At 39.6% G+C, this 27,947-nt stretch overlaps 2 protein-coding genes across 4 annotated transcripts in view; both read left to right on the top strand.

Annotated features, from left to right (window-relative positions):
• The window catches only part of LOC133545492 (major histocompatibility complex class I-related gene protein-like), a 291,962-nt gene that overhangs the window by 217,210 nt on the left and 46,805 nt on the right, over positions 1-27,947 (top strand). The gene's annotated exons all lie outside the window — the stretch shown is intronic.
• LOC133545129 (gastrula zinc finger protein XlCGF8.2DB-like) lies at positions 1,007-2,310 on the top strand. Its single transcript, XM_061890484.1, has one exon. It carries the CDS (start codon positions 1,049-1,051, stop codon positions 2,078-2,080), a length of 1,032 nt encoding a protein of 343 aa, XP_061746468.1. The 5' UTR covers positions 1,007-1,048; the 3' UTR covers positions 2,081-2,310.

Below are 27,947 nucleotides of genomic sequence, written 5' to 3'. Positions count from 1 at the left end.
CTCCGGCTTCCTCCCACTTCCAAAGACATGCACCTGGGGATAGGTTGATTGGCAATACTAAATTGGCCCTAGTGTGTGAATGTGAGTGTGAATGTTGTCTGTCTATCTGTGTTGGCCCTGCGATGAGGTGGCGACTTGTCCAGGGTGTACCCCGCCTTCCGCCCGATTGTAGCTGAGATAGGCGCCAGCGCCCCCCGCGACCCCAAAAGGGAATAAGCGGTAGAAATGGATGGATGGATGGATGTATATATATGCATGTGTATATGTTTATATGTATATATATCCATCCATTTCCTACCACGTATCCTTTTTGGAGTTGCGGGGCGTGCTGGAGCCTATCTCAGCTACAATCGGGTGGAAGGCAGGTTATATGTATATATATATTTATGTATATATATATATATATATATATATATATATATATGTACATATGTATATATATATATGCATATATGTATATATGTATACATATATACGTATATATGTATATATGTATATATATGTATGTATATATGTAATATGTATAGTGTATACTTGTGTATATAAGTTCAGTTTAACAGTCCAGTTGTGATTGATTGAATGCCCTGAGAATTATACTAGATATTCTTTTGTAATTGTCACAAAATAACATGTAGTATTTTGTTAATTTCTTTACAAAAATATTTTTATTTTATAGATATTTTCAAAGTAGAATATTGACCTTAGGGCCCTCTGGCACCTCGTGGGGGACCCGTAAAATCTGTGCCTCTTAAGACCTCATTGTTGGCTTTGTACGCTCATGTTACTTCTCAACTAGTCAAAGTTGATGCCAATCGACCTGTTTCTTCTTCTTTTTACTGAATGTGAAAGCAAAAGTGAGTCCACAAATAACCGAATAAAAAAAAAAAAAAAAAAAAAAAAATAACCTAATCGGAAAGCAGACTCGAAAATGAAATTTGAATTGGTAAAATCGTATCTATTTACATCCCAGCATGTGTTCGTCTTCTTGTGTCCTGCAGACGTCTGTGAAAAAGATCGTCCACCTGAGCAACAGGAGAGGTCCTCCAGTATGGAGCAGAAGAGGTCACAGCACCTCCAAGTGAAAGAAGAGGAGCCACAGCCCCCCCACTTTAAAGATGAAGAAAAACAGTGGCTGTCCCCCCATTTCATAGAGGAAGACAAGAGACACCTCATCAGTGTGAAGAGTGAAGAAGATGAGGTCAACGTTGAGGGTGAGGAGAAGAGAGCGGCAAAGCCTCCAAGCAGCAGCTCAACACAACACATGACAACAGAAGCTGATGGAGACCACTGTGGAGGATCACAAGCAGACAAGCTCTTAGCTCCACTATCAGATAGTGAGGACACAACATCACACTCTCCTGACACTGATGATGAAGACTCTAAAGATGATAAGACATGTCACTTCAAATGTTCTCTCTGTGACAAAACCTTTAAATACCATCGTAATCTGAAAACACACATGAGAATACACACTGGAGAAAAACCTTTTACATGTTCAGTCTGCTGTAAAGATTTTACTCAAAAGCAATATTTGAAAATACACATGAGAATACACACTGGAGAAAAACCTTTTTCTTGTTCAATCTGCGGTAAAGATTTTACTCAAAGGCAATATTTCAATAGACACATGAGAATACACACTGGAGAAAAACCTTTTACCTGCTCAGAATGTGGTAAAAGTTATGTAACAAAACAAAGTTTAAAAGAACACATGAGAATACACACTAAAGAAAAACCCTTTTCCTGTTCAGAATGTGGTAAAAGTTTTGTAATAAATCAAAGATTAAAAGTACACATGAGAACACACACTGGTGAAAAACCTTTTTCATGTTCAATCTGCAGTAAATATTTTACTCAAAGGCCCCATTTCAAATCACACATGAGAACACACTCTGGTGAAAAACCATACTCCTGTTTAAGCTGCCACGAAAGCTTTCGTCACCCAAAATCTGTTACAGTACACATGAGAAGACACACAGGGGAGAAAGTGTTGAGTTGCAGTGTGTGTGGTGAAAGATTCTCTTATAAGTACCAGTGTAAGAAACACAAGTGTGCTGGTGAGAACAGCAGCAGCAAATGAAACTGCAGGATTTGAAATAAACTGTCAAAACTTTGACTTTGACTTGCTAAAAACATCAGCACATATAACATGTGTGACATCATTGTTGTGTGTGTAACACAATCTTGTTAATATGATTGTAACATTTATAGATTAGACACTTCAGATTAGTGCTTTTATTTCAGTCAAGTACATGAGTTAATATACACATTTGTGTACTTTAAAATGAACAGAACAATTTGACTGAGAAGGTGAGAATAAACTGTACAAAAATATGTTGCATACAATACACATGTTATGTGTAGATATTCATAATTCACTTTTATACTTAGTCATAATTGTGTTTTATATGTTTTTGAAATAATGAAGTATTACATATTTTATTTTGTAATTGTAGATGATCCAATGGATGAACTCCTTTATATGATGTACATATTTGTTTTACATGAGTTCATACCTTTGCTTTTGAGTACAAATAAATTCCTCTTAGTTCATATTTACTGGTTCACATCTGAAAAACCATCTGGACCACTTCTGGAAGCATATTATTATTTACTTTATACATCATTTGAGCAGGTGTCTTTTATTCATGATGATTTACTTTTAAAACATGTGACTATGAATAATTTGTTGGGTCTCTAGAATCCATTGTATTATTGTCTTTATTACTCTCTTTTGTAATATGAATATTATTGTGTGATTGTTTTATATGTATGTCCCCAGACCTTTATGCAATAAACAATGTATGCTTCAACTAAAGTTGGGTACAATCAATGTAGTTAATATTTGTAAGTATGTATTTTATTCTATTTAGTATTGTACTCCATTTTTTATGTTTTCTTTATATGACTTACATGTAGTGTCCAGCTTACTTCATCATCTATATTACCTCCTAAAAATGTGATGACCTTTATTACTTTCATTTCAATATTATCCATCAGCATTTGTATTTTACATTTTTACAATCTCCAAATATGACATATTTAGTTTTATTGAAGTTAAGTGACAATTTATTGATGTGCAGCCATCTTTTTATTGTCAAATTATCTCTGGATGAAATAAGATGAGAGTTAAATCAAGTGGTAATGAATATGAAGAATGGAAAATTATTATATTCATAATTACACTATATTAGTGACAATTAAAGACACTTTCAGCATATTAATTTGAGCAAAGAAAAAGAGAAAAGTGTAATATTCTAAACAATAAAGGAATGTTTATATCAGCAGTCAATATTCCAACATTGTGAAGCTGAGCTGTGGTAAAACATATTCAGCTTTAAAGGCTTTATGAGAGTGATGTAATCATCAGAATCAGAAATACTTTATTAATCCCCGAGGGGAAAATAAAATGTTCAGTACTGTTATAAACATGTGAATATTAAATGTAATTATATATTATATTAATACTATAATAAAGGTGTACGTTTGGGGGATGTGTAATATTTTGTTTGTGTATGAACATCCTGAATGTTTTCATAATAGGATAATTTTAATTAGTAGAGTGAAAACAAATTAGGTAGTAATAATAATAATGCTTTGTTTTAAGCCTGTTTATGAAAAATTAAAGATAATTAAAATACCAAAATGGAGCTTACATCCTCAGCGAGCTGAACTCCAGCAGTAAAGATGAGATAAATAATGTGGAAAGGTCAAAAGTCAAAATGTTTCTTCAGGTAATACATGGAGCCTCTGCTTCTACCCAGCGGCCGTTGGAAAGAATGCATACATTTTGTTTTGACGTCCTTAAAGGCCTACTGAAATGAGATTTTCTTATCAAAACGGGGATAGCAGGTCCATTCTATGTGTCATACTTGATCATTTCGCGATATAGCCATATTTTTGCTAAAATGATTTAGTAGAGAACTTCGACGATAAAGTTCGCAACTTTTGGTAGCTAACAGAAAGCCCTGCCTTTACCGGAAGTCGCAGACGATGACGTCACCCGTTGATGGCTCATCACATCCTCAGATTGTTTTTAATGGGAGCCTCCAACAAAAACAGCTATTCTTACAGAGAAAACGACAATTTCCCCATTAATTTGAGCGAGGATGAAAGATTTGTGTTTGAGGATATTGATAGCAACGGACTAAGAAAAAAAAAATCAAGTTTAAAAAAAAAAAGGCGATTGCATTGGGACAGATTCAGATGTTTTTAGACACATTTACTAGGATAATTCTGAGAAATCCCTTAATTTTCTATTGTATTGCTAGTGTTTTAGTGAGTTTAACAGTACCAGGATAGTCGAAAGGGTGTATCTACGGGTGTGTTGACGCCAGTGTCTGATTGAAGTCGACGGCAGCTGTATGGACGGCACAAGCTCAGCTGATCTCCGGTAAGTGGCAACTTTTTACCACAATTTTCTCACCGAAAACTGCTGGTTGACATTTTGTCGGGATTCATGTTCACTTGACCGCTCTGATCCATTTTAAAGTGTCACCTCCGGGAATTTTAAACAAGGAATCACTGTGTGTTCGTGTGGTTAAAGGCTAAAGCTTCCCAAATCCATCTTTCTACTTTGACTTCTCCAATATTAATTGAACAAATTGCAAAAGATTCAGCAACACAGATGTCCAAAATACTGTGTAATTATGCGGTTAAAGCAGACGACTTTTAGCTGTGTGTGAGCGCAGCGCTAATATTTCCTAACAGTCCGTGACGTCACACGTACATGTCATCATTCCGCGACGTTTTCAACAGGACACTTCGCGGGAAACATTAAATTGCAATTTAGTAAACTAAAAAGGCTGTATTGGCTTGTGTTGTAATGTTAATATTTCATCATTGATTTATAAACTATCAGAAAGTCTAAACATGGGCATTCTAGTTCTGTATTTTTAATCAGTGCATACATGCTTCATGCACTTCAGTCTTCACAGAGACAACAGTCAGTGGAAACTTGCTGAGATCAGCCTCCTCCTGCCCTAGAAGACACTCTCCCCCTCTTCCGCTTTAAAATAGGGGGGCTGTGGATCCTCCTTGTCTCCTTTAAAATATGAGGGCTGTGGATACTCTAAAGTGAAACTGTTCCCCTATAGATGAGGGAGACAACACTTTTACCACATTCTGAGCAGAAAAAATGTTTTTCTCCAGTGTGAATTCTCATGTGTACTTTCAAATAGTGCCAATGAGTTAAACCTTTACCGCAGACTGAACATGAAAGAGGTTTTTCTCCAGTGTGTGTTATCATGTGTCTTTTCAAATTACGAGGAGATTTAAACGTTTTGTCACAGTGAGAACATGTGAAGTGGAGCTAAGAGCTTGTCTGCTTGTGATCCTCCACAGTGGTCTCCATCAGCTTCTGTTGTCATGTGTTGTGTTGAGCTGCTGCTTGGAGGCTCCCCCCCTCCCCTCTCCTCACCTTCACCTTTGAACTCATCATCTTCACTCTTCACAGGGACACCAGTCACTGGCATCTTGGTGACATCAACCTCCTCCAGTCCTTCTAGATGCTCTCCCTGCTGACTGATGCTGTGTTCTTTCTCTTCCTCTTTAATGTGAAAGGTCAGTGGGTTCTCCTCTTCCTCCTTAATGTGAGAGCTCTGTGGATCCACCGCTTCATTTTTAAAATGGGATGTCAGTGGGTCTTCCTCTTCCTCTTTAAAATGGGGGATCGGTGGGTGTTCCTCTTCCATTTTAAAATGGGGGATCAGTGAGTATTATTCTTCAATCTTAATGTGGGAGGGATGTAGCTCCTCCGTCTGCATCCTGAAGCTCCACTTCTGTTGCTCAGGGTGAAGATGTTCTTCACAGACATTTGCAAGACAAACACACAATCTCTGCTTAGTTACACAATACATTGAAGAAATTTTACATTCACTTAGGAAAAACAAGTTATCGTATGAACTGTCTTGAAATCTCAGTGACGCACAAACACGCTGCTCTTTACAACATTTTTCACAGGAAAAGAAAACAAACCAGGACGACAGGACTTTTTACTATGGATGGGCGATATGGTTTAACATGGATTTTGCAATATATCATTTCATATAGAACTACTAATACAACCATTTTAAAACAAACCCATTGCCTCCTTGCTTGGCACTCAGCATCAAGGGTTGAGGGTTAAATCACCAAATGATTCCCGAGTGCGGCCTCCACTGCCCTCACCTCCCAGGTGACGTTGGGGATGGGTCAAATGCAGAGGATAAGTTCACCACACCTAGTGTGTGACTACCGTTGGGACCTTAACTTTTACTTACATAGGGACTGAATGATTCCAAAAAGTGCAATTACCCTTTTTTTTTTTCAAGATGGCACCGCTGTAGTGGCTGCTGCTCTTGTGTCATCCTTTTGTGTTTCCCTCTTGTTTTGATGTGTTATTATATACAGTATATATATATATTTATATATGTATATTGCCTTTTGATCTGGGACCCTTTGGGACTGTGTGACAAGGGGTGGCAATTTTGTGACCTCTGCCGTGCTTTTTTGTGGACTTCTGGATCTGCCTCCCGGGAGCCTTTTGGCCATGGAGACCAGATGCTGGGTCTCTGCCACATCAGAATCAGTTTGGAGAGACTGGAGGAGATGCGGATGAAGAGACAGGGCTGCGGAGCTGGCATTGAGTGTCGGGACGGACAAGCTTCACGGTGTCTCAGCTGAATGAGCAGGTATCGGACACCTCAGTCTTCTTGGACGTATCCTCGCTCATCCATGCGGACTGGACACTGGTCGAGAGTTGGTTGGCAACCGAGAGTGGAGTCAGCTCTCTTGGTTGCTTTGTTGGGTCTGCTCCTGTCTCTGGCCATGCTTCCTCCACCCCAGCAGACCACGGCGTGGAACACCGCAGAGGCCACCACAATGTATATGTTTATTTTACTTTTTATTCATAGCTGTATGTAGAAGTGTCTGGTTGCATCAGCTACGCTACTTTAATGTCTTTAAAGGGGAACATTATCACCAGACCTATGTAAGCGTCAATATATACCTTGATGTTGCAGAATGATGACAATGATGACTATGAGAACCTTGGAGAGGAGGAAAGCAATGGATGTCGAGCGGGTCTAACATGATACTGTGAAAGTTCAATCCATAATGGATCCAACACAGTCGCGAGAGTCCAGTCCAAAGCGGATCCAACACAGCAGCGAGAGTCCCGTTCACAGCGGAGCCAGCAGCAAAACATCCCAAGCGGAGGCGGATCAGCAGCGCAGAGATGTCCCCAGCCGATACACAGGCGAGCAGTACACGGCCACCGGATCGGACCGGACCCCCTCCACAAGGGAGAGTGGGACATAGGAGAAAAAAGAAAAGAAACGGCGGATCGACTGGTCTAAAAAGGGAGTCTATTTAAAGGCTAGAGTATACAGATGAGTTTTAAGGTGAGACTTAAATGCTTCTAATGAGGTGGCATCTCGAACTGTTGCCGGGAGGGCATTCCAGAGTACTGGAGCCCGAAATGAAAACGCTCTATAGCCCACAGACTTTTTTTGGGCTTCGGGAATCACTAATAAGCCTGAGTCCTTTGAACGCAGATTTCTTGCCGGGACATATGGTACAATACAATCAGCAAGATAGGATGGAGCTAGGCCGTGTAGTATTTTATACGTAAGTAGCAAAACCTTAAAGTCACATCTTAAGTGCACAGGAAGCCAGTGCAGGTGAACCAGTACAGGCGTAATGTGATCAAACTTTCTTGTTCTTGTCAAAAGTCTAGCAGCCGCATTTTGTACCAACAGTAATCTTTTAATGCTAGACATGGGGAGACCCGAAAATAGTACATTACAGTAATCGAGACGAGACGTAACAAACGCATGGATAATGATCTCAGCGTCTTTAGTGGACAGAATGGAGCGAATTTTAGCAATATTACGGAGATGAAAGAAGGCCGTTTTAGTAACGCTTTTAATGTGTGACTCAAAGGAGAGAGTTGGGTCGAAGATAACACCCAGATTCTTTACCGTGTCGCCTTGTTTAATTGTTTGGTTGTCAAATGTTAGAGTTGTATCATTAAATAGAGGTCGGTGTCTAGCAGGAACGATAATCAGCATTTCCGTTTTTTTGGCGTTGAGTTGCAAAAAGTTAGCGGACATCCATTGTTTAATTTCATTAAGACACGCCTCCAGCTGACTACAATCCGGCGTGTTGGTCAGCTTTAGGGGCATGTAGAGTTGGGTGCTATCAGCATAACAGTGAAAGCTAATACCATATTTGCGTATGATGTCACCTAGCGGCAGCATGTAGATGCTGAAGAGTGCAGGGCCAAGCACCGAACCCTGGGGAACTCCACACGTTACCTTAACGTAGTCCGAGGTCACATTGTTATGGGAGACGCACTGCATCCTATCAGTAAGATAAGAGTTAAACCAAGACAGGGCTAAGTCTGACATACCAATTCGTGTTTTGATACGTTCTAATAAAATATTATGATCGACGGTATCGAAAGCAGCGCTAAGATCGAGGAGCAGCAACATAGATGACGCATCAGAATCCATCGTTAGCAATAGATCATTAGTAATTTTTGCGAGGGCTGTCTCCTTGGAGTGATTTGCCCTGAAACCGGATTGAAAGGTTTCACATAGATTGTTAGACGCTAAGTGTTCATTTAACTGCTCCCCAACAATTTTTTTGAGGATTTTTGAAATAAAGGGGAGGTGAGACACCGGTCGGTAGTTTACCATGAGGTTAGGTCTTTTAAGAAGAGGATGAATAACCGCTTTTTTGAATGCTAGGGGAACAGTGCCCGAAGAAAGTGATAAGTTTATAATATTTAGCACTGTTGGACCTAATAAAACAAAGAGCTCCTTGATCAGTTTCCCAAGAAGTGGGTCAAGTAAACATTTTGTTTGTTTTATTCCATTTACACATTGTAACAATTCCTCTAATGTTATTTCCTCAAAACAAGAGAAACTATTTTGGAGGGCAGTATCCGCCGTATATACAGTCGTATCAGTGTTAATAGAACCCAGTTGTAGCTGGGACGCATTGTCTTTAATCTCCTTTCTAATGACTTCAATTTTCTTACTAAAGAATTGCATAAAGTCATCAGCTGAGTGGGTGGAGCTACTGGAAGGAGTCCCTTGTCGGGTTAGCGATGCTACCGTACTAAACAAAAATTTATGATCGTTTTTATTACGGTGGATGAGATTTAAGTAATATTTAGCTTTAGCTAAGGTAAGCATGCGTTTATAAGTTATTAAACTATCACTCCATGCTTGATGGTGCACCTCAAGTTTAGTCGTGCGCCATTTGCGTTCCAGCTTTCTACATAATAATTTCTGAGCTTTAGTTTCTTCTGTAAACCACGGGGTACGCTTTTTTGGAGCCTTTTTTAACTTTAGCGGTGCTATGTTATCAATGGTTTCGCGCAGGGCGTGGTTAAAGTTGTTAGTGAGGTTATCAATAGAGCCCACATACTTTGGGAATGGTGCCATTACCGAGGGCAGTAGGTCAGCAAGAGTTGTCGTTGTGGCCGTATTAATGTTGTGGCTGTTATAGCAGTTATTATTATTATTAGTTTGCCGAACATGCGTCTGAACCTCAAATTTTATAAGGTAATGATCGGACAATACTTTAGTATACGGGAGTATCATAACTTTGGAAACGGTGATACCCCTGACAAGCACTAGGTCTATCGTATTACCGTTGCGATGCGTGGGTTCATTTATTATTTTTGTGAGACCACAGCTATCAATTATAGTCTGGAGCGCTACGCACGGTGGGTCCGATGGGGTATTCATATGGATAGTAAAGTCGACGATCAGGACTAGGTTGTTGGTTCTGTTGTTGGGGATGCTCTACTGGGGTTTTGTTTATCCGAGGCCGGGTCGCGGGGGCAGCAGCCTAAGCAGAGAAGCCCAGACTCCCCTTTCTCCAGCCACTTCGTCAAGCTCTTGCCGGGGGATCCCGAGGCGTTCCCAGGCCAGCCGGTAGACATAGTCTTCCCAACGTGTCCTGGGCGTTGGATGTCAAAGTGGACCAACTTCTCGGTTTATGGCCACAACCTTCTACTATCCAGATCAGCGTTGGCTCCAGGAACCAACATGTTCAGGATGTCCTGTGACCATGAACTGTAGCGACTGAAATCTCTACAAGGAACACAAATAGCTGGGAGCAAGCCCAAGAAGTGATTTATACATAAAAAAACATCCATCGAAAAAAATCTATGAACAAAATGGACTGTTTGCACTGTAGCTATGAACATATTTGATTTGTAATTAATCATTACTTGTTTACCTACTGTGAGTAAAAAAGCCGGCGATATTCAAGAAAATGACTGCAAAACACAAGAAACTCGAGGAAGACTTGGAGGAGATTAGAAAATCTATCAACTCCCTGTCGGAAGATGTAAGGACAGTGGCCAAGCAGCAAGACACACTAATGGAGTTGTTGACCGAGATCAAAATGCTAAAAAACATCATCAAGGAGAAAGACAAGAAAATTGTCGACCTAGAAGCAAGAATTGACGAACTTGAACAATACACCAGAATGGACGATTTGATTATAAGCGGACTGGAAACCAAACATCGCACGTATGCAAGAGTGGCCGGGACTCGCAGCAAGGACGCTGACAAGGACGCCGAAGCCCCGGCAGACGAACTTGAGACACTTGAACGGCAAGTAATTAACTTTTTTACAAGTAAGAACATATCTCTTCAAAGTGGCAGCATTTCGGCGTGCCATACTATACCCAGGAAGGACAGCAGAACCAACCCAGCCATTGTGATCCGGTTTGCGAATCGAAAACATAAGACGGAGTTACTACGGCAGGGAAGGAAGCTGAAAGGAACTGGGGTTTACATCAATGAACATCTTACAAAGAAGAACGCCGACATTGCAAGACAAGCACGCATCCTCAGAAAAGAAAACAAGATACAAGCAACATGGACACGAAACTGTAAAATCATGATTCGGCTAAATGGACCATATGAAGAAGCCAAAGTTGTCACGATTCGAGAGCTCCGTGACTTGGATCAATATAGATGAGACCTGCTAGGCGTATGACTGACATGGCTCATCCTTGGCTGGAGATGGGGAAGGCTTCGCGACGAGAAGGTGAGACAACTGAGAATCAAGCGTCTTCAAGAGCTGAATACATGGACTATAAATTACATGACTTTGAATATGATGTTGACCCAGATAACCATCTGTTCAACTCAATCAATGCTACTTGTGACTACTACACCGAGGAACAATTTAATGACAATGTTAGCTTAGATAATAAATTTTCTTTGATACATTTCAACTGCAGAAGCTTATATGCAAATTTCTCAAAGATTGACGAATACTTGAAGACTTTAAACAGCAAAATCAAAATAATAGCACTTTCTGAAACATGGATCGATAAAGACAGAGGTATTGACTTCTCCATTGACGGGTATAAGTTGTATCACAGTAGTAGAAAAAACAAGAAGGGAGGAGGTGTGGCCCTGTTTGTTGACTGCGACTTTAAATGTAAACCTGTCGAATGTATGACAACGGTAATCGATGATTTATTTGAATGTGTAACTGTGGAGGTAGACATAGAAAAGAAGAGAAATGTTATTGTTACGTGTTTATATAGGACACCTGGGTCTAAGGTAGAAGCATTTCATGATAGTCTGGAAGAATTACTGTGTAAGGTAAAGGAAAAGAAAACATTCGTCATGTGTGGCGACTATAACATAGACCTGCTAAGCTCACCCAGAAATACATCAGCAAGAGACTTCTTGGATGTGGTATATAGTAGAGGGCTTTATCCATTGATCACCAAACCCAGTAGAATATCGACAAATTGTGCAACATTAATTGATCACATCTTTATAAATGACATAGAAAATAATATAAAAAGTGGATTAATAATTAATGATACAAGTGACCACTTACCTGTGTTTCTTACTTATGACTGTCAAATGTATAGAAAGAGGGAGGATAAAACCCATAGGTATACAAGGAAAAGGACTGAAGAGGCAATAAATAAATTTAGGAAGGACTTATTTGAAGCAGACTGGAATGAGGTGTATGTGGGAGAGGCAAATGCTGCATATGAGGCTTTTCTTAATATTTATTTATCATTGTATGAAATACATTGTCCGAATGTATGGAAACAAAGAGACAGCTACAATATAAAGCCTTGGATTATTAAGGGACTACAGAATGCTTGTAAAAAGAAAAACAAACTTTATAGAGACTTTATAAAAGTAAGAACAAATGATGCTGAAACGAAATATAAGGTTTACAAAAACAAATTGATAACAATAATGAGACAAGCTAAAAAAGACTATTACAATAACTTACTAGAAAACAACAAAAACAATATTAAAGGAACCTGGAATATTCTGAACAAGGTAATAGGTAAAACATCGGGGCCTACAAACCCACCAAGCTATTTTATAAATGAGGATAAAAAGATGATAACAAATATGAAAGAAGTAGCAAATGGATTCAATTCTTTTTTTGTGAATGTTGGACCCAAATTGGCAGAGAGTATTGAAGAGCATAAAGATATACAGAGTGGATGGAGAGGGGGAAGCAAAGTGCTACAGTCCATGCTTTTAGGAGATGTTAGTGAAAATGAAATTCTATCGGTTGTAACAAAACTGAAAAATAAGGCATCAACAGACAGTGATGGTATTGACATGATAATTGTAAAAAAGACTATTGACTGTATCATCAAACCTCTATGTTATGTTTTTAATCTCTCTTTTCAAACAGGGACTTTTCCAAATAGAATGAAGGTAGCAAAAGTAATTCCACTCTATAAAACGGGAGATAATCATATATTTACTAATTACAGACCAGTGTCACTGCTGTCACAATTTTCAAAAATAATTGAAAAAATATTTGTAGAAAAATTAGACAGTTTTATTGAGAAGAACATGGTGTTGAGTGAGAGCCAGTATTGATTCCGAACTAATAGATCCACTGCTTCAGCTGTAATGAATATAATGGAGGATATAGCAACAGAAACTGATAATAGGAAATACACTATCGGTGTGTTTATCGATCTTAAAAAAGCATTTGACACTATAGATCATACTATATTATTGTCCAAGTTGCATTCACTTGGTGTGAGAGTAGTAGTTTTAGAATGGCTAAGAAGTTATTTAGATAATAGACAAGAGTTTGTGGATTTTTTGGGTAATACATCTGAACAAATGAGGATTGAATGTGGAATTCCACAAGGTTCGGTTTTGGGACCTAAATTGTTTATTTTGTATATTAACGGTATATGTGAGGTATCAAAGTCATTGAAATTTGTTTTATTTGCAGACGACACCAATTTTTATAGTTCGGGACATGACTTAAAAGCCTTATCGATACTTATTGAACAGGAAATGATTAAACTTAAGAGATGGTTTGATGTCAACAAATTATCATTAAATGTAAAAAAAACAAAGTTTATGATTTTTGGTAAGAGGAAAAGAGAGGACACCATCAAACTGTCGATAGATGGAATTGATATTGAAAGGGTTTCTGAACTTAGATTTTTAGGAGTGATACTAGATGATGGTCTGACATGGAAATCTCATATTGCACATGTACGAAAAAAGATGTCTAAGAGTATTTTTATATTAAACAAGGTAAAATATATGTTAGATTATAGGGCAATGCTCATATTGTATTGTGCACTTATATTGCCATATACCAGCTACTGTGTGGAAGTGTGGGGGAACACTTATAAGAGTAACATAAAGGCATTGTATCAATTACAGAAAAGAGCTATAAGGATTATTCATAAAGTAGATTACTTAGAACACACTAACATTTTATTTATTAACTCTGGACTATTGAAACTTCAGGAACTAGTAAAGCTACATACATTGTGTGTCATGTTTAAGGCTAGAAGTAAAACATTACCAGCAAATTTACAAAAAATGTTTGTCATCACTTCTGAGAATACAGAGCATAGAAGAAAAGGTCATTTCAAACAACAATATTCAAGGACAACTTTAAAACAAATGTGTACATCAGTGGTGGGGTAAAATTGTGGAATTCTCTTTACAACGAGATAAAAAACTGTAAAAATATATTCCAATTGAAAAAAATATATAAAGATAGAACGATAAGATCATATGGACAGCCATAAGTGTTTACATTTTGTTTTTTATTTATTATTTTACTTATTTTTTGTCTGGTTTGGTATTTGCTCTGTATCATTCCGTGACGTGTATATTATATTATTACTATTATTTTCTTGGTTTGGTTTATACTTTATGAAGTTTTGCACTTGTTGTGTTTTTCTTGTGTTTTTTGTTTTTGATTGTTTCATCACATTTGGATATATGTGTCGGCTTAAATGATATTCATGAAGTAAGATAATGTATTATGTCAAAGGGGGCAGGAAATTATAAGATTTTCTTCATCCTGCTCCTTCTCAGGAATTGTGTGAATTTAAATTGTATAATTGTGATATAATTATTTATCGTTCTAAATGCACATCAATGAATGAGATAAATAAAAATGAAATGAAATGAAATGAAATGAAAGTCCCCCATTATGATTATATTACCGGCGTGTGTCACTAGATCAGCAACGAACTCTGAGAATTCATTGATAAAGTCCGAATAGGGCCCTGGGGGGCGGTAGATAACAGCCAGGTGTTGAGGCAGCGGTGTGACAGACCTCATAGTAAGCACCTCAAACGATTTATATTTATTATTTATGTTAGGACTAAGGTTAAAGTTTTCGTTGTAAATCAGTGCGACCCTCCCACCCCTTTTCAGAGGACGGGCAATATGCGCATGTGTAAAGTTAGGAGGACATGCCTAGTTTAGCGGAAAAAGGCGTTTGGTTTAAGCCAGGTTTCGCTGAGACCGATGACGTTAAGATTGTTGTCTCTGATGATATCATTAACTAACAACCTTTTGGGAGACATTGATCTTATGTTTAAAAAACCTATATTATAGGTAGTGGGCTGTTTTAGGGAATTTTTGATCAAATTATCCGTAGTAGCAATATTAATAATGTTGTGTTTATTATGCCCAGTGCATTTAGTATAATTACGACCATATCTAGGAATTGATACGACGGGAATTTTCCGATTGTTTGTTTGTTGCTTTGATAAACTGCACACATCATAGTTAGCCACCTCAGTAAAACACATGGCCAACTCTGAAACACTCAAAGCAGAAAAAACTTGTTCTAATTTAACTGACTCCTTACCCAGACCAGTAATCTCGCATCTTCCATTTAAATCCGGCTTCAGGATGGAGGGACGTGGTGTTCTGTGGGGATTAGCCGTCTGCTGTTTTTAGCCCCGCTCGGCATCCGCGTTTCCGATCACACCGCTGGCGTCGACTCCGTAGACGGCCCCCGCTGCTACTATACTCCCCTGCTTCACAGGCCGCTGGATGTAGCCGTCGACGTATTCCCGTGCTAGTTAGCAGGTGTAGCAAGCACGCGTCTATCAGTCCAAAACGGCCCAATATGTCCACATCCAGAAGTGTCTGGCGGTCGTACGTGATCACGGAGTGACCACGATGTGAGCCAGCCATAAAGTTTGTAGAATTGTCAAAATAGCTTCAGTTTCTTCTTCAATACTTTCATACTCCAACCATCCGTTTCAATACATGCGTAATCCGTTGAATCGCTTAAGCCGCTGAAGTACAAGTCTGAATCCGAGCTAATGTCGCTATATCTTGCTGTGCTATTGGTCATTGTTGTTTACATTGGCAGCACTGTATGACGTCACAGGGAAATGGATAGTCGTATCGCAAATAGCGAAAATCAAGCACTTTAAAGCTTTTTTTGGGGATATTCCGGGACCGGGAAAATTTTGAAAAAAACTTCAAAAAATACAACAAGCCACTGGGAACTGATTTTTATTGTTTTTAACCTTTTGAAATTGTGATAATGTTCCCCTTTAAGTGAATTATATTTATGTAACGCTTTTCTCTAGTAACTCAAAGCACTTTACATAGTGAAACCCAATATCTAAATTATATTTAAACCAATGTGGGTGGAACTGGGAGCAGGTGAGTAGAGTGTCTTGCCCAAGGACACAACGGCAGTGACTAGGATGGCAGAAGCTGGGATCGAACCTGGAACCCTCAAGTTTCTGGCACGGCCACTCAACCAACCGAGCTATACCGCCTCAAGTAACGAGAACATAATATATCAATAATAAAATGCCTCATAGCAAATGTGATGAATTCATCCTCATACTGTCCTTTTTTCAGGCTTTCCCTTTTAAAGGGTCTGGTTAAAGTGAGGAGACTATAATTTAGGAAAACAATTTATTTACTAATGGACTAGACTAAGTCACTCATTTTTACAGGTAGCTAAAGTTGGGATGTAATTAAGACAATGAAGGATGAAGTGATTAAGTAATGTTTAATATAGATTAGAATAGGCCGTGCAACTAATCATATGTCCTGAGTTCCAATTGAAACTGGGTGCAAGTTCATGCCCACGCACATACACTCTTATCGCCCACATTCTTGCCACTGTTTACATGACTTCTTGGCCGAGGTCTGAAGGACAACACCAGATATGAAGTCGGAGTACAGGGAGAAAAAAAGCACCAGTCAATATCTCACAGAAGGAACCTTCCTGGTGTTACCTGACAGCACGACCACCAAGCTGCGACACCACCACAAAGGTTCCTCCATGCTCGTGCTCGTACCACCTGTCTTGGTAGGTTCGTACCCGCCTACCAAGCCAAAGACTTAGGTCCAATGATGAAACAGGGCATAGCTGCCGCCGACTGGGCCGACACACAAATACCACATTTTCACCACTCCCCGTTGTCGGTTAAAAACATAGCTATGGGCTGCACTTTGGACACACCTGCTGTAGGCTACGAGGAGCTAGCAGCTACACAACAGCTAAGCTAAAACAGCACATTTAAGCATATCAAATAATTATATTTGCTTAATACGTACACAAAGTCTCCAAAACAAAAATCTGATAGAAAGTATCCAGTAACAAACGTGTCCGCAGCGTTCAACTTTCTGCGCCATGAGGTTTGACTTAATGAATTATTGTGGCCACTAAGTTAAGTTAAGTTAAAGTTAAAGTATCAATGATTGTCACACACACACTAGGTGTGGTGAAATGTGTCCTCTGCATTTGACCCTTCCCCTTGATCACCCCCTGGGAAGTGAGGGGAGCAGTGGGCAGCAGTGGTGCCGCGCCCAGGAATCATTTATGGTGATTTAACCTTGCTGTGAAAGATCAAATCGAAAAATTGCAAAATCATCTGTCATAAGGTTAGTGTTTTTTATATATTTGTGTCAATATGTATAAGCATCCTCACCCTTCCCGGGAAGGTCTATTCCGGTGTACTGGAGAGGGGTTTATGGCGCATAGTCAAACCTTGGATTCATGGGGAACAGTGTGGTTTTCTTCCTGGTCGTGGAACTGTGGACCAGCTCTATACTCTCGGCAGGGTCCTTGAGGGTGCATGGGAGTTTGCCCAACCAGTCTACATGTGCGCTGTGGACTTGGAGAAGGAATTCGGCCGTGTCCCCCGGGGAGTCCTGTGGGGAGTGCTCAGAAAGTATGGGGCATCGGACTGTCTGATTGTGGCAGTCCACTCCCTGTATGATCAGTGTCAGAAATTGGTCCCCATTGCCGGCAGTAAGTCGGACACTTTTCCAGTGAGGTTCGGACTCCGCCAAGGAGGTTCATAACTTCTATGGACATAATTACTAGGCGCAGTCAAGGCGTTGAGGGGATCCGGTTTAGTGGCTGCAGGATTAGGTCTCTGCTTTTTGCGCATGATGTGGTCCTGATGGTTTCAACTGGCCAGAATCTTCAGCTCTCACTGGATCGGTTCGCAGCCGAAAGTGAAGCGACTGGGATGAGAATCAGCACCTCCAAGTCCGAGTCCAAGGTTCTCGTCCGGAAAAGGGTGGAGTGCCCTGCCCTAAGTGGAAGAGTTCAAGTACCTAGGAGTCTTGTTCACGAGTGAAGGAAGAGAGGATTGTGAGTTTGACAGGCGGATCAGTGCCGCGCTGAGCCGGAAGGCAAAGCTCTCATTTTACCAGTCGATCTACATTCCCATCCTCACCTATGGTCATGAGCTTTGGGTTATGACTGAAAGGACAAGATCACGGGTACAAGCGGCCGAAATAAGGCCCTCCTTTAGAGATAGGGTGAGAAGCTCTGTCATCCGGGAGGAGCTCAAAGTAAATCTGCTGCTCCTCCACATGGAGAGGAGCCAGATGAGGTAGTTCGGCATTTGGTCAGGATGCCACCCAAACGCCTCCCTAGGGAGTTGTTTAGGGCATGTGCGACCTGTAGGAAGCCACGGGGAAGACCCAGGACACGTTGGGTAGACTATGTCTCCCGGCTGGCCTGGGAACGCCTCGGGATCCCCTGGGAGGAGCTGGATGAAGCGCTGGGGAGAGGAAAGTCTGGGCTTCCCTGCTTAGGCTGCTGCCGCAGCGACCCGACCTCGGATAAGCAGAAGAAGATAGATGGATGGATGTGCAACCCAACTTGGTGTTTCTTGAAAACAGCATCCAGTAGTTGATATTGTCGCTCCTTCTCCTCTTTTGTTGGACAAAATTCCTCGTTGTACTCTGCTACCGTTTTTTTTTTCTAACATCTCAAATATTTCTTCAACGGCAGTAGTTAGTCGCTGAGTCACCAACACATCATTTGTAAATAAAAACACTTTACACTTACATTGGATCTCTGCTTTGATGTGTCGATCACTTCCGCCTCTCTTTGTTAGCAGCTATCAAGCTAAGCTAACCAGCAGGCTGGCTAGCACTTCAAAGTGCACTCAGACTAATGTATCCGCATACAAACAATTGATAACGACGTTTACTCTTTTAAACGACACACATGTGCACATGTACGTTGTAATTAAGACCAAGAAACCATAACAACCAAAACAACGTATTCTCCGCCAGACGCCATCTTGTTTTGTTCTTCCTCCTTTGTGACGTCATCGAAGTGTTCTCAACCGCGGAACAAATGTTGGCCAATTACGTGTTTCACTGGGACAATAGTGAGTGGTGCACACTTCCTTCAAACACGTGTTTCACTTGGACAATAGTGAGTGGTGCATACTTCCCTCGTCCGGCCACAGAACAAAGAAAGTCCCATTTAAGAGTTGCTGGTGTAACAATAAGAATAATATATTCCACTCCTCTCTTCTACACGCGGCTTATGAGGTAATATAAATTATATATTTTTATATTATTTCTCTTATTTACCTGATATGTTGTTCGAAGCTAACGTGCTAGCGTTAGCCCGCCAGCAAGCCTTTGTAGCAAATGTTAGCGTTTTTTTTTTTTTTCTGAGGAGTGTATTTTATTTGTTCTCTATGAGAATTATATTGACTTATTTAATACTTTAACTGTTTTTTGTTCTATATTACAGTCACGCTTATCATCATTAAATAGTTGTTACCAGAAAGGAACGAACGTCTCGTAACTTAGGTCTGGAATAAGTCACATGTTATTATAATAATAATAATACATTTTACTTGGTACAGCGCTTTTCAGTGCATTCAAAGACGCCTTACAGGATAAAAATTTAAATTATTATTACCCCAAAGGGAATAAGCGGTAGAAAATCGATGGATGGATTATTATGACAGTGTAATATAATGTATTACACACACATTGCAGTGGTCTACTTTGTGCTGGTGCTAACTTTATTAGCAATAAATACAAATGATGTTGTTTGCACGCATTTCTATTACCCTGATGACATCCACCCATCCGTTGTCCTACCGCTTGTTCCTTTTTGGGGTTGGGGCAAACATATCATGGAAATTAAATCAACTGATTCATGTTATTACGAATAACAATTAATGCTCATTCAGTTAGACAAAAATAAATATTTAATGAAATAAATGTTAAATATTAAAAATGGCTTTAATATACTGTACACAAATTGAACACAAATTGAACATGCATCAATATTTTGTTTGTAATCAAAGCATGAGATACCCAAATATAATAGCAACATTAAGTGTGATAACAAATTGTCAATTATTCATTTTAATAGCAGAAGCTTGTACGCAAATTACATGAAGCAATTTTTCGAACAATTCAACGAACCTTTCAAAGTGATCGCTGTCACAGAAACATGGATCGATGATAAAAAATGAAAAGAGTTTGATCTGGAACGGAATTAACTAAACCACATTAACAAAAACAACATAAAAGGAGGAGGAGTAGCTGGGTACGTGATGAAGAACCTGAACCACAAAGTGGTAAAAAAAGAAGTGTGAGTTACCCATGTATTGGGCACTAATACACCCCTATACCATCACAGATTCTGGCTTTTGAACTTTGCGCCGAGAAAAATCAGGATGATTCTTTTCTTCTTTGGTCCAAAATATATGACGTCCACAGGTTCCAAAAACTATTTATAATGTAGACTCGTAAGCCCACCGAACACTTTTCCACTTTGTATTAGTCCATCTTAGATGAGCTGGGGCCCAGCAAAGCCGGCAGTGTTTCTGGGTGTTGTTGATGACTGGCTTTGGCTATGTATAGTAGAGTTTTAACTTGCACTTACAGATATAGCGACCAACTGTAGTTACTGACAGTGGTTTTCGACCTATGTGGTGATATCCTTTACACACTGATGTCGCTTTTTGATGCAGTACCACCTGAGGGATAGGAGGCCCATAATATAATTGCTTACATGCAGTGATTTCTCCAGATTCTCGGAATCTTTTAATGATATTACGGACCGCAGATTTTGAAAACCCAAAATTCCTTTCGATAGCTTGTTGAAAAATGTTGTTCGTATACTGTTCAACAATTTGCTCATACATTTTGTCACAAAGTGGTGACCCTCGCCCCATTCTTGTTTGTGAATGACTGAGCATTTCATGGAAGCCGCTTTTAAATCCAATCATGGTGCCCACTTGTTCCCAATTAGCCTGTTTACCTGTGGGATGTTCCAAATAAGTGTTTGATGAGCATTCCTCTACTTTCTCACTCTTTGTGACAAATCTGTGCCAGATTTTTTGAAACATGTTCAATGCATCATATTCCAAATGAGCTACTTTTTGCAAAAAATAACATTTTCCTGTTTGAACCTTAAGTATCTTGTCCTTGCAGTCTATCCAATTAAATATAGGTTGAACAGGATTTTCAAATCATGGTATTCTGTTTTTATTCACGATTTGTGCCAACTTTACTGGTTTGGGGTTTTGTAGAATGTATAAGTATTGAAATATGTCAGGAAAAACACAAAAACATATTGATCACTTGTGTATATAGATCACCTTATTCAATTATAGAAACATTTGAAGAATGGATCAATGCAAATTACATGGACAATGGTCAAAATATAATGTTCTTATGTAGTGACTTTAATATTGACTTATTGAACCCTAACAAGCAAATGTCCATTGATGACTTCATTGATACAATGTTCAGCATCAGTTTATATCCTAAAATCACAAAGCCAAGCAAAATCACAGGACACTGTGCCACGCTTATTGATCATATTGTTACCAATGATTTTGATAACAACTCTACAAGTGGTCCACTTATAACCAACATTAGTCATCATCTGCCAGTTTTTGCAAAATATGATGAAAAGCAGAACATGGAAGACATTAATACATTTTGAAGAATTTGCACAGAGAAGAGGATGATTGTTTTCCAAAATGAGCTAGAAAAACAAACTTGGGACAATGTGCACAATGAAAATGATGTTGATGAATCATCTGAACATTTCTCAAACAAGTTCATAATTTTTTATGACAAACATTGTCCACACTGATAGTAAACAATACAGTGAATAATAATAAACAGGAGTTGAACATGATCAGTAAAAAGTTTGATTAAAAAGGTGTGTCATTAGCCCTTTTTTACAAATACCAGCGGTCTCTGCAGTCCCGAAGATCTCTGGTAGGCTGTTCCACAGGTGGGGGCTATAAGATAATATCGGACCCACTCTCTGTCGAATAGTCAAAAACAGATCAATCAAAATGGTTTATGACCTCTAAGCCAGGCCCCCAGATTTTGATGGGATCAATAGGTCACTGACAGGATGATTTGACTGATCAATCCATTAAAGATGACCATGTATTTTACAGTCTGATACTAACAGTCTGATTTGTCAGATGTCAGTTGTTTTGAAAATCTATGAAGGATTTGTCTGTCATCTCTATACACCTAATATATTTCATTTAACAGTAGCCTGTATGTGAACTATACATTTTATAAAACTCTTAAAGGGGAACATTGTCACAATTTCAAAAGGGTTAAAAACAATAAAAATCAGTTCCCAGTGGCTTGTTGTATTTTTTAAAGTTTTTTTCAAAATTATAACGGTCTCCGAATATCCCTAAAAAAAGCTTTAAAGTGCTAGATTTTCGCTATTTGCGATGCGATTATCCATTTCCGTGTGACGTCATACAGTGCTGCCAATGTAAACAAACAATGGCAGATACCACAACAAGATACAGCGACATTAGCTCGGATTCAGACTCGGATTTCAGCGGTTTAAGCGATTCAACAGATTACGCATGTATTGAAACGGATGGTTGGAGTATGAAAGTATTGAAGAAGAAACTGAAGCTATTGAGCGAATAGCTATTGACGCTATTCATAGCCATAGCATGGCTGAATAGCTGCGTTAGCATCGCCGGTAAAATGTGCAGACCAAACAATCAGGACTTTCGCATCTTGTGACACTGGAGCAACTTAAATCCATCGATTGGTAAGTGTTCTTTTCGCATTAAATGTGGGTGGAAGGAAATGTAATATATTTGCAAATGCATCTGCAGGTTATCCATACATCCCTGTGCCATGTCTGCTTTAGCACCGCCGGTAAATAGCATGTTAGCATTGATTAGCGTAGCATTTTAGCATCGAGTAGCTGGCAGTCAACATCAACAAAACTCACCTTTGTGATTTCTGTGACTTTATCGTTGCAAATGCATCTGCAGGTTATCCATACATCTCTGTGCCATGTCTGCTTTAGCACCGCCGGTAAATAGCATGTTAGCGTCGATTAGCATAGCATGTTAGCATTGATTAGCTGGCAGTCACGCCGCGACCAAATATGCCTGATTAGCATATAAGTCAACATCAACAAAACTCACCTTTGTGATTTCGTTGACTTTATCATTGCAAATGTATCTGGAGGTTATCCATACATCTCTGTGTCATGTCTGTCATCGGGTCAGTAGTGCAACTTGAATCCCTCCCTGTTAGTGTTCTTAGACCCTCCGACAACACACCAACGAGGCATGATGTCTCCAAGGTTCCAAAAAATAGTCGCAAAAAAGGAAAATAACAGAGCTGAGACCCTATGTTTACAATGTGTTGAAAATGAAAATGGCGGCTGTATTACCTCGGCGACGTCACAATCTGACGTCATCCCCTCCAGACCGATAAACAGAAAGGCGTTTAAGTCGCCAAAATTCACCTATTTACAGTTCGGAAATGGGTTAAAAAAATATATGGTCTTTTTTCTGCACCATCTAGGTATATATTGACGCTTACATAGGTCTGGTGATACTGTTCCCCTTTAAAAAATTGACAGGGTACTACGTTAGACGTGTTATAGTGTGTGTGTGTGTGTGTGTGTGTGTGTGTGTGTGTTTTGTGGGTCCACCCAGGAAGGATAGAAGAATGTCTTGTGTTACCATGAGGGTTTGTGTGGGCTCAGTTTTTTCCTTGCATGCCACTTCAGAGTTGAAACAAACACATTCGGAAAAGTTCTGATTATTTCTCATAAAAGTTATTGTAATGTGTCTTGCAGACCTCTGTGAAGAACATCTTCTGTCTGAGCAAAAGGAGTGGAGCTTCAGGATGGTGAAGGAGGAACCTCAGCCCTCTTACTTTAAAGAGGAAGACAAGGACCCACTCTTCCTCCAATTTAAAGAGGAAGAGGAAGTACCGGAGACCCCACACTTTATAAAGAAAGTGAATGATCCACTGACCCCCAACATTAAACGGAATACAGAGGAACCACTGACCTACCACTTTAAAAAGGAAGAAGAGGCGCCACAAACCTCCCAAATTAAAGAAGAGGAGGAACACAACGTTGGTCAGGAGGGCGATAATATTGAAGGACTGATGTTTCCCGTGACTGGTGTCCCTGTGAAGAGTGAAGATGATGAGGTCAAAGGTGAATGTGAGGAGCGGGGAGGGGGGAGCCTCCAAGCAGCAGCTCAACACAACACATGACAACAGAAGCTGCTGGAGACCACTGTGGAGGATCACAAGCAGACAAGCTCTTAGCTCCACTATCAGATAGTGAGGACACAACGTCACACTCTCCTGACACTGATGATGAAGACTCTAAAGATGATAAGACATGTCACACTGACAACACTCACTTCACATGTTCTCACTGTGACAAAACCTTTAAATACCATTGTCATCTGAAAGTACACATGAGAATACACACTGGAGAAAAACATTTTCTCTGTTCAATCTGTGGCAAAGGTTTTACTCAAAGGTACCATTTCAAAACACACATGAGAATACACACTGGAGAAAAACCTTTTTCCTGTTCAATATGTGGTAAAAGTATTGTAACAAATTGATGTTTACAAATACACATGAGAACACACACTGGAGAAAAACGTTTTAAATGTTCGGTATGCGGTAAAAGTTTTACACCAAGACGGAATTTGAAAAAACACATGAGAATACACACTGGAAAAAAAACTTTTTTCCTGCTCAGAATGTGGTAAAGGTTTTGTGACAAATTAATGTCCAGACCAGACATGTTCATTACCTCTGAGGCTTCAAGACACCTGATCATTCTGGAACTTGCGGTGCCCTGGGAAGACCATATTGAGTAAGCCAATGGGAGGAAACACGCTTAATATCAGGAACTGGTGGTGGAGTGCAGGAAGAGAGGCTGGTGAACCTCCTATGAGCCTATACAGAAGTTGGTTGTAGGGCTTTCGCAGGACTGTACAAAGTCCTGAGTCGCTTGGGCATTGTAAGGGCAGCAAAGGGCCTTTAAATCCGCAAGTGAAGCCGCAGAGAAGGCCACAAGGTGGGTGTGGATTAAGAGGGCTGATCCGTGTGGACTGCTAGTGGGACGCAAGTCAGGACTTGATCAACCCTGCTGGGTCACCTGGGCGAGGTTGTATGATGTTGTGAGACCCGAAACACCCTATGGCCTCAGGGTACATCACTGAGGATGTGTGCCAGTGCATCCATGAGATGATTCTTTTACAACTTTCTAACATCAGCTCATATAGCATGTGTGACATCATTGGTGTGCGTGTGTAACACCATCTTGTAATCATGATTCTAACATTTATAGATTAAGGGGAAAATTATCACCAGACCTATGTAAGCATCAATATATACCTTGATGTTGCAGTAAAAAGACCATATGTTTTTTTAACTGATTTCCGAACTCTAAAAGGGTGAATTTGACAATCTAAACGCCTTTCAATTGTTCGCTGTCGGAGTGATGACCTTTCACCCGTGACATCACAATGGTAAGCAATCCACCATTTTTTTCTCAAACACATTACACACACAAGTCAAATTAGCTCTGTTATTTTCCGTTTTTTCGAATTTTTTCCGTACCTTGGAGACATCATGCCTCGTCGGTGTGTTGTTGGAGGGTGTAACAACACGATCAGGGACGGATTCAAGTTGATTTACGTGGCGTGTGCATCGATTAGCACGGCATGCTAATCGATGCTAACATGCTATTTAGGCTAGCTGTATGTACATATTGCATCATTATGCCTCATTTGTAGCTATATTTGCATCTAACCTTTCCCTCCACCCACATTTAATGCCAAACAAACACATACCAATCGACGTTTTTAAGTTGCACCAGTGTCAAAAGATGCGAAAGTCCCTCGTTTGGTCTGCACATTTTACCGGCGATGCTACGACAGACATGGCACAGAGATGACTGGATATCCTGCGACACTCAAAGCAGATGCATTTCCAACGATAAAGTCAACGAAATCACAAAGGTGAGTTCTGTTGATGTTATTGACTTATGTGCTAATCAGACATATTTGGTCGCAGCATGACTGCCAGCTAATCGATGCTAACATGCTATTTAGGCTAGCTCTATGTACATTTGTAACTATATTTGCATCCAGCCTTTCCCTCCACCCACATTTAATGCCAAACAAACGCTTACCAATCGACGGATTTAAGTTGCTCCAGTGGTCAAAAGATGCAATCGTTGGTTCGAAAGCGATCGCCGAATAGCTTCAATAGCTATTCGCTCAATAGCTTCAGTTTCTTCTTCAATGTCGTTCTCGCTATCTGTTGAATCGCTTAAGCCGCTGAAATCCGAGTCTGAATCCGAGCTAATGTCGCTATATCTTGCTGTTCTATCCGCCATATTTGTTTGTATTGGCATCACTATATGACGTCACAGGAAAATTGACGGTGGATTTACAGATAGCGAAATTCAGGCACGTTTAAGCCTTATTTCGGGATATTCCATGATGGGTAAAATTTGGGGGGAAAAAATAAGCCACTGGGAACTGATTTGTATTGCTTTTAACCCATCTGAAATTTTGATAATGTTCCCCTTTAAACACTTCAGGTTAGTGCTTTTATTTCAGTCAAGTACATGAGTTAATACACACATTTGTGTACTTTAAAATAAAGAGTAGTAAAGGCTGATCTCCTCCATGTACTGGTGACCTCTGACTCCATTCTCTTTTCCTTTTGTTTTATCTTCCACACCAGCATACATGCAAAAGAGTTCCAGTTTTGTAAACAGTAAGAAAATTGTGTGAAACAAATAATCTGGTACATGCCTATATCAAAGTACATGTGTGCAACACCAAGGTACATGCTTATATAAAAGTACACGTGTGTAACACCAAGGTACATGCCCATATCAAAGTACATGTGTGTAACACCAAGGTACATGCCCATATTAAAGTACATGTGTGTAACACCAAGGTACATGCTTATATAAAAGTACATGTGTGTAACACCAAGGTACATGCCCATATCAAAGTACATGTGTGTAACACCAAGGTACATGCCTATATCAAAGTACATGTGTGTAACACCAAGGTACATGCCTATATCAAAGTACATGTGTGTAACACCAAGGTACATGCCTATATCAAAGTACATGTGTGTAACACCAAGGTACATGCCCATATTAAAGTACATGTGTGTAACACCAAGGTACATTCCTATATCAAAGTACATTTGTGTAACACCAAGGTACATGCCTATATCAAAGTACATGTGTGTAACACCAAGGTACATGCCTATATCAAAGTACATGTGTGTAACACCAAGGTACATGCCTATATCAAAGTACATGTGTGTAACACCAAGGTACATGCCCATATCAAAGTACATGTGTGTAACACCAAGGTACATGCCTATATCAAAGTACATGTGTGTAACACCAAGGTACATGCCCATATCAAAGTACATGTGTGTAACACCAAGGTACATTCCCATATCAAAGTACATGTGTGTAACACCAAGGTACATGCCTATATCAAAGTACATATGTGTAACACCAAGGTACATGCCCATATTAAAGTACATGTGTGTAACACCAAGGTACATGCCTATATCAAAGTACATGTTTACCATGCACGGTGCCTTCAGGACCAGTGAACTTTAAAGACAATCCCAGTTTTATACAGGATATAAAAGTAGAGGTCCATCAGTGTTGCCAACTCCTCAGTAAGGAACGCAGCTATTGGCTGTCCTAGAAGACGACATCGCCTCATTTACATAATCCATTGCAATGGCCTCTGTAGGAGAGAAGAAGAATGTCACAGGGGAGATCAAAAGTGATTAAAAAATAAGTTTGATTCAAACTGGAAATAAACTATCTTCTGTTGATTCGTAGTTCTTACAAAATGGCAGATTTATCAAGAAAGTCAGTGGAGAAAATAGAGCGTAGTGTTTGTGGGATATATTCCCTCACTTTGTAATTCATACATCACATTCACAGCTCAGCAGCCATTGTTTGATCAAACACAACATTATTTAATAAATGTTTTCACTCCTCTATTAGTCTGAAGTATTTGATTGTCACACTTTACTCTTTTT

Source organism: Nerophis ophidion, linkage group LG28 (assembly GCF_033978795.1).
Source record: "Nerophis ophidion isolate RoL-2023_Sa linkage group LG28, RoL_Noph_v1.0, whole genome shotgun sequence".
Taxonomy (NCBI): Eukaryota; Metazoa; Chordata; class Actinopteri; order Syngnathiformes; family Syngnathidae; genus Nerophis; species Nerophis ophidion.
This window is presented reverse-complemented; position numbering and strand designations above follow the sequence as displayed.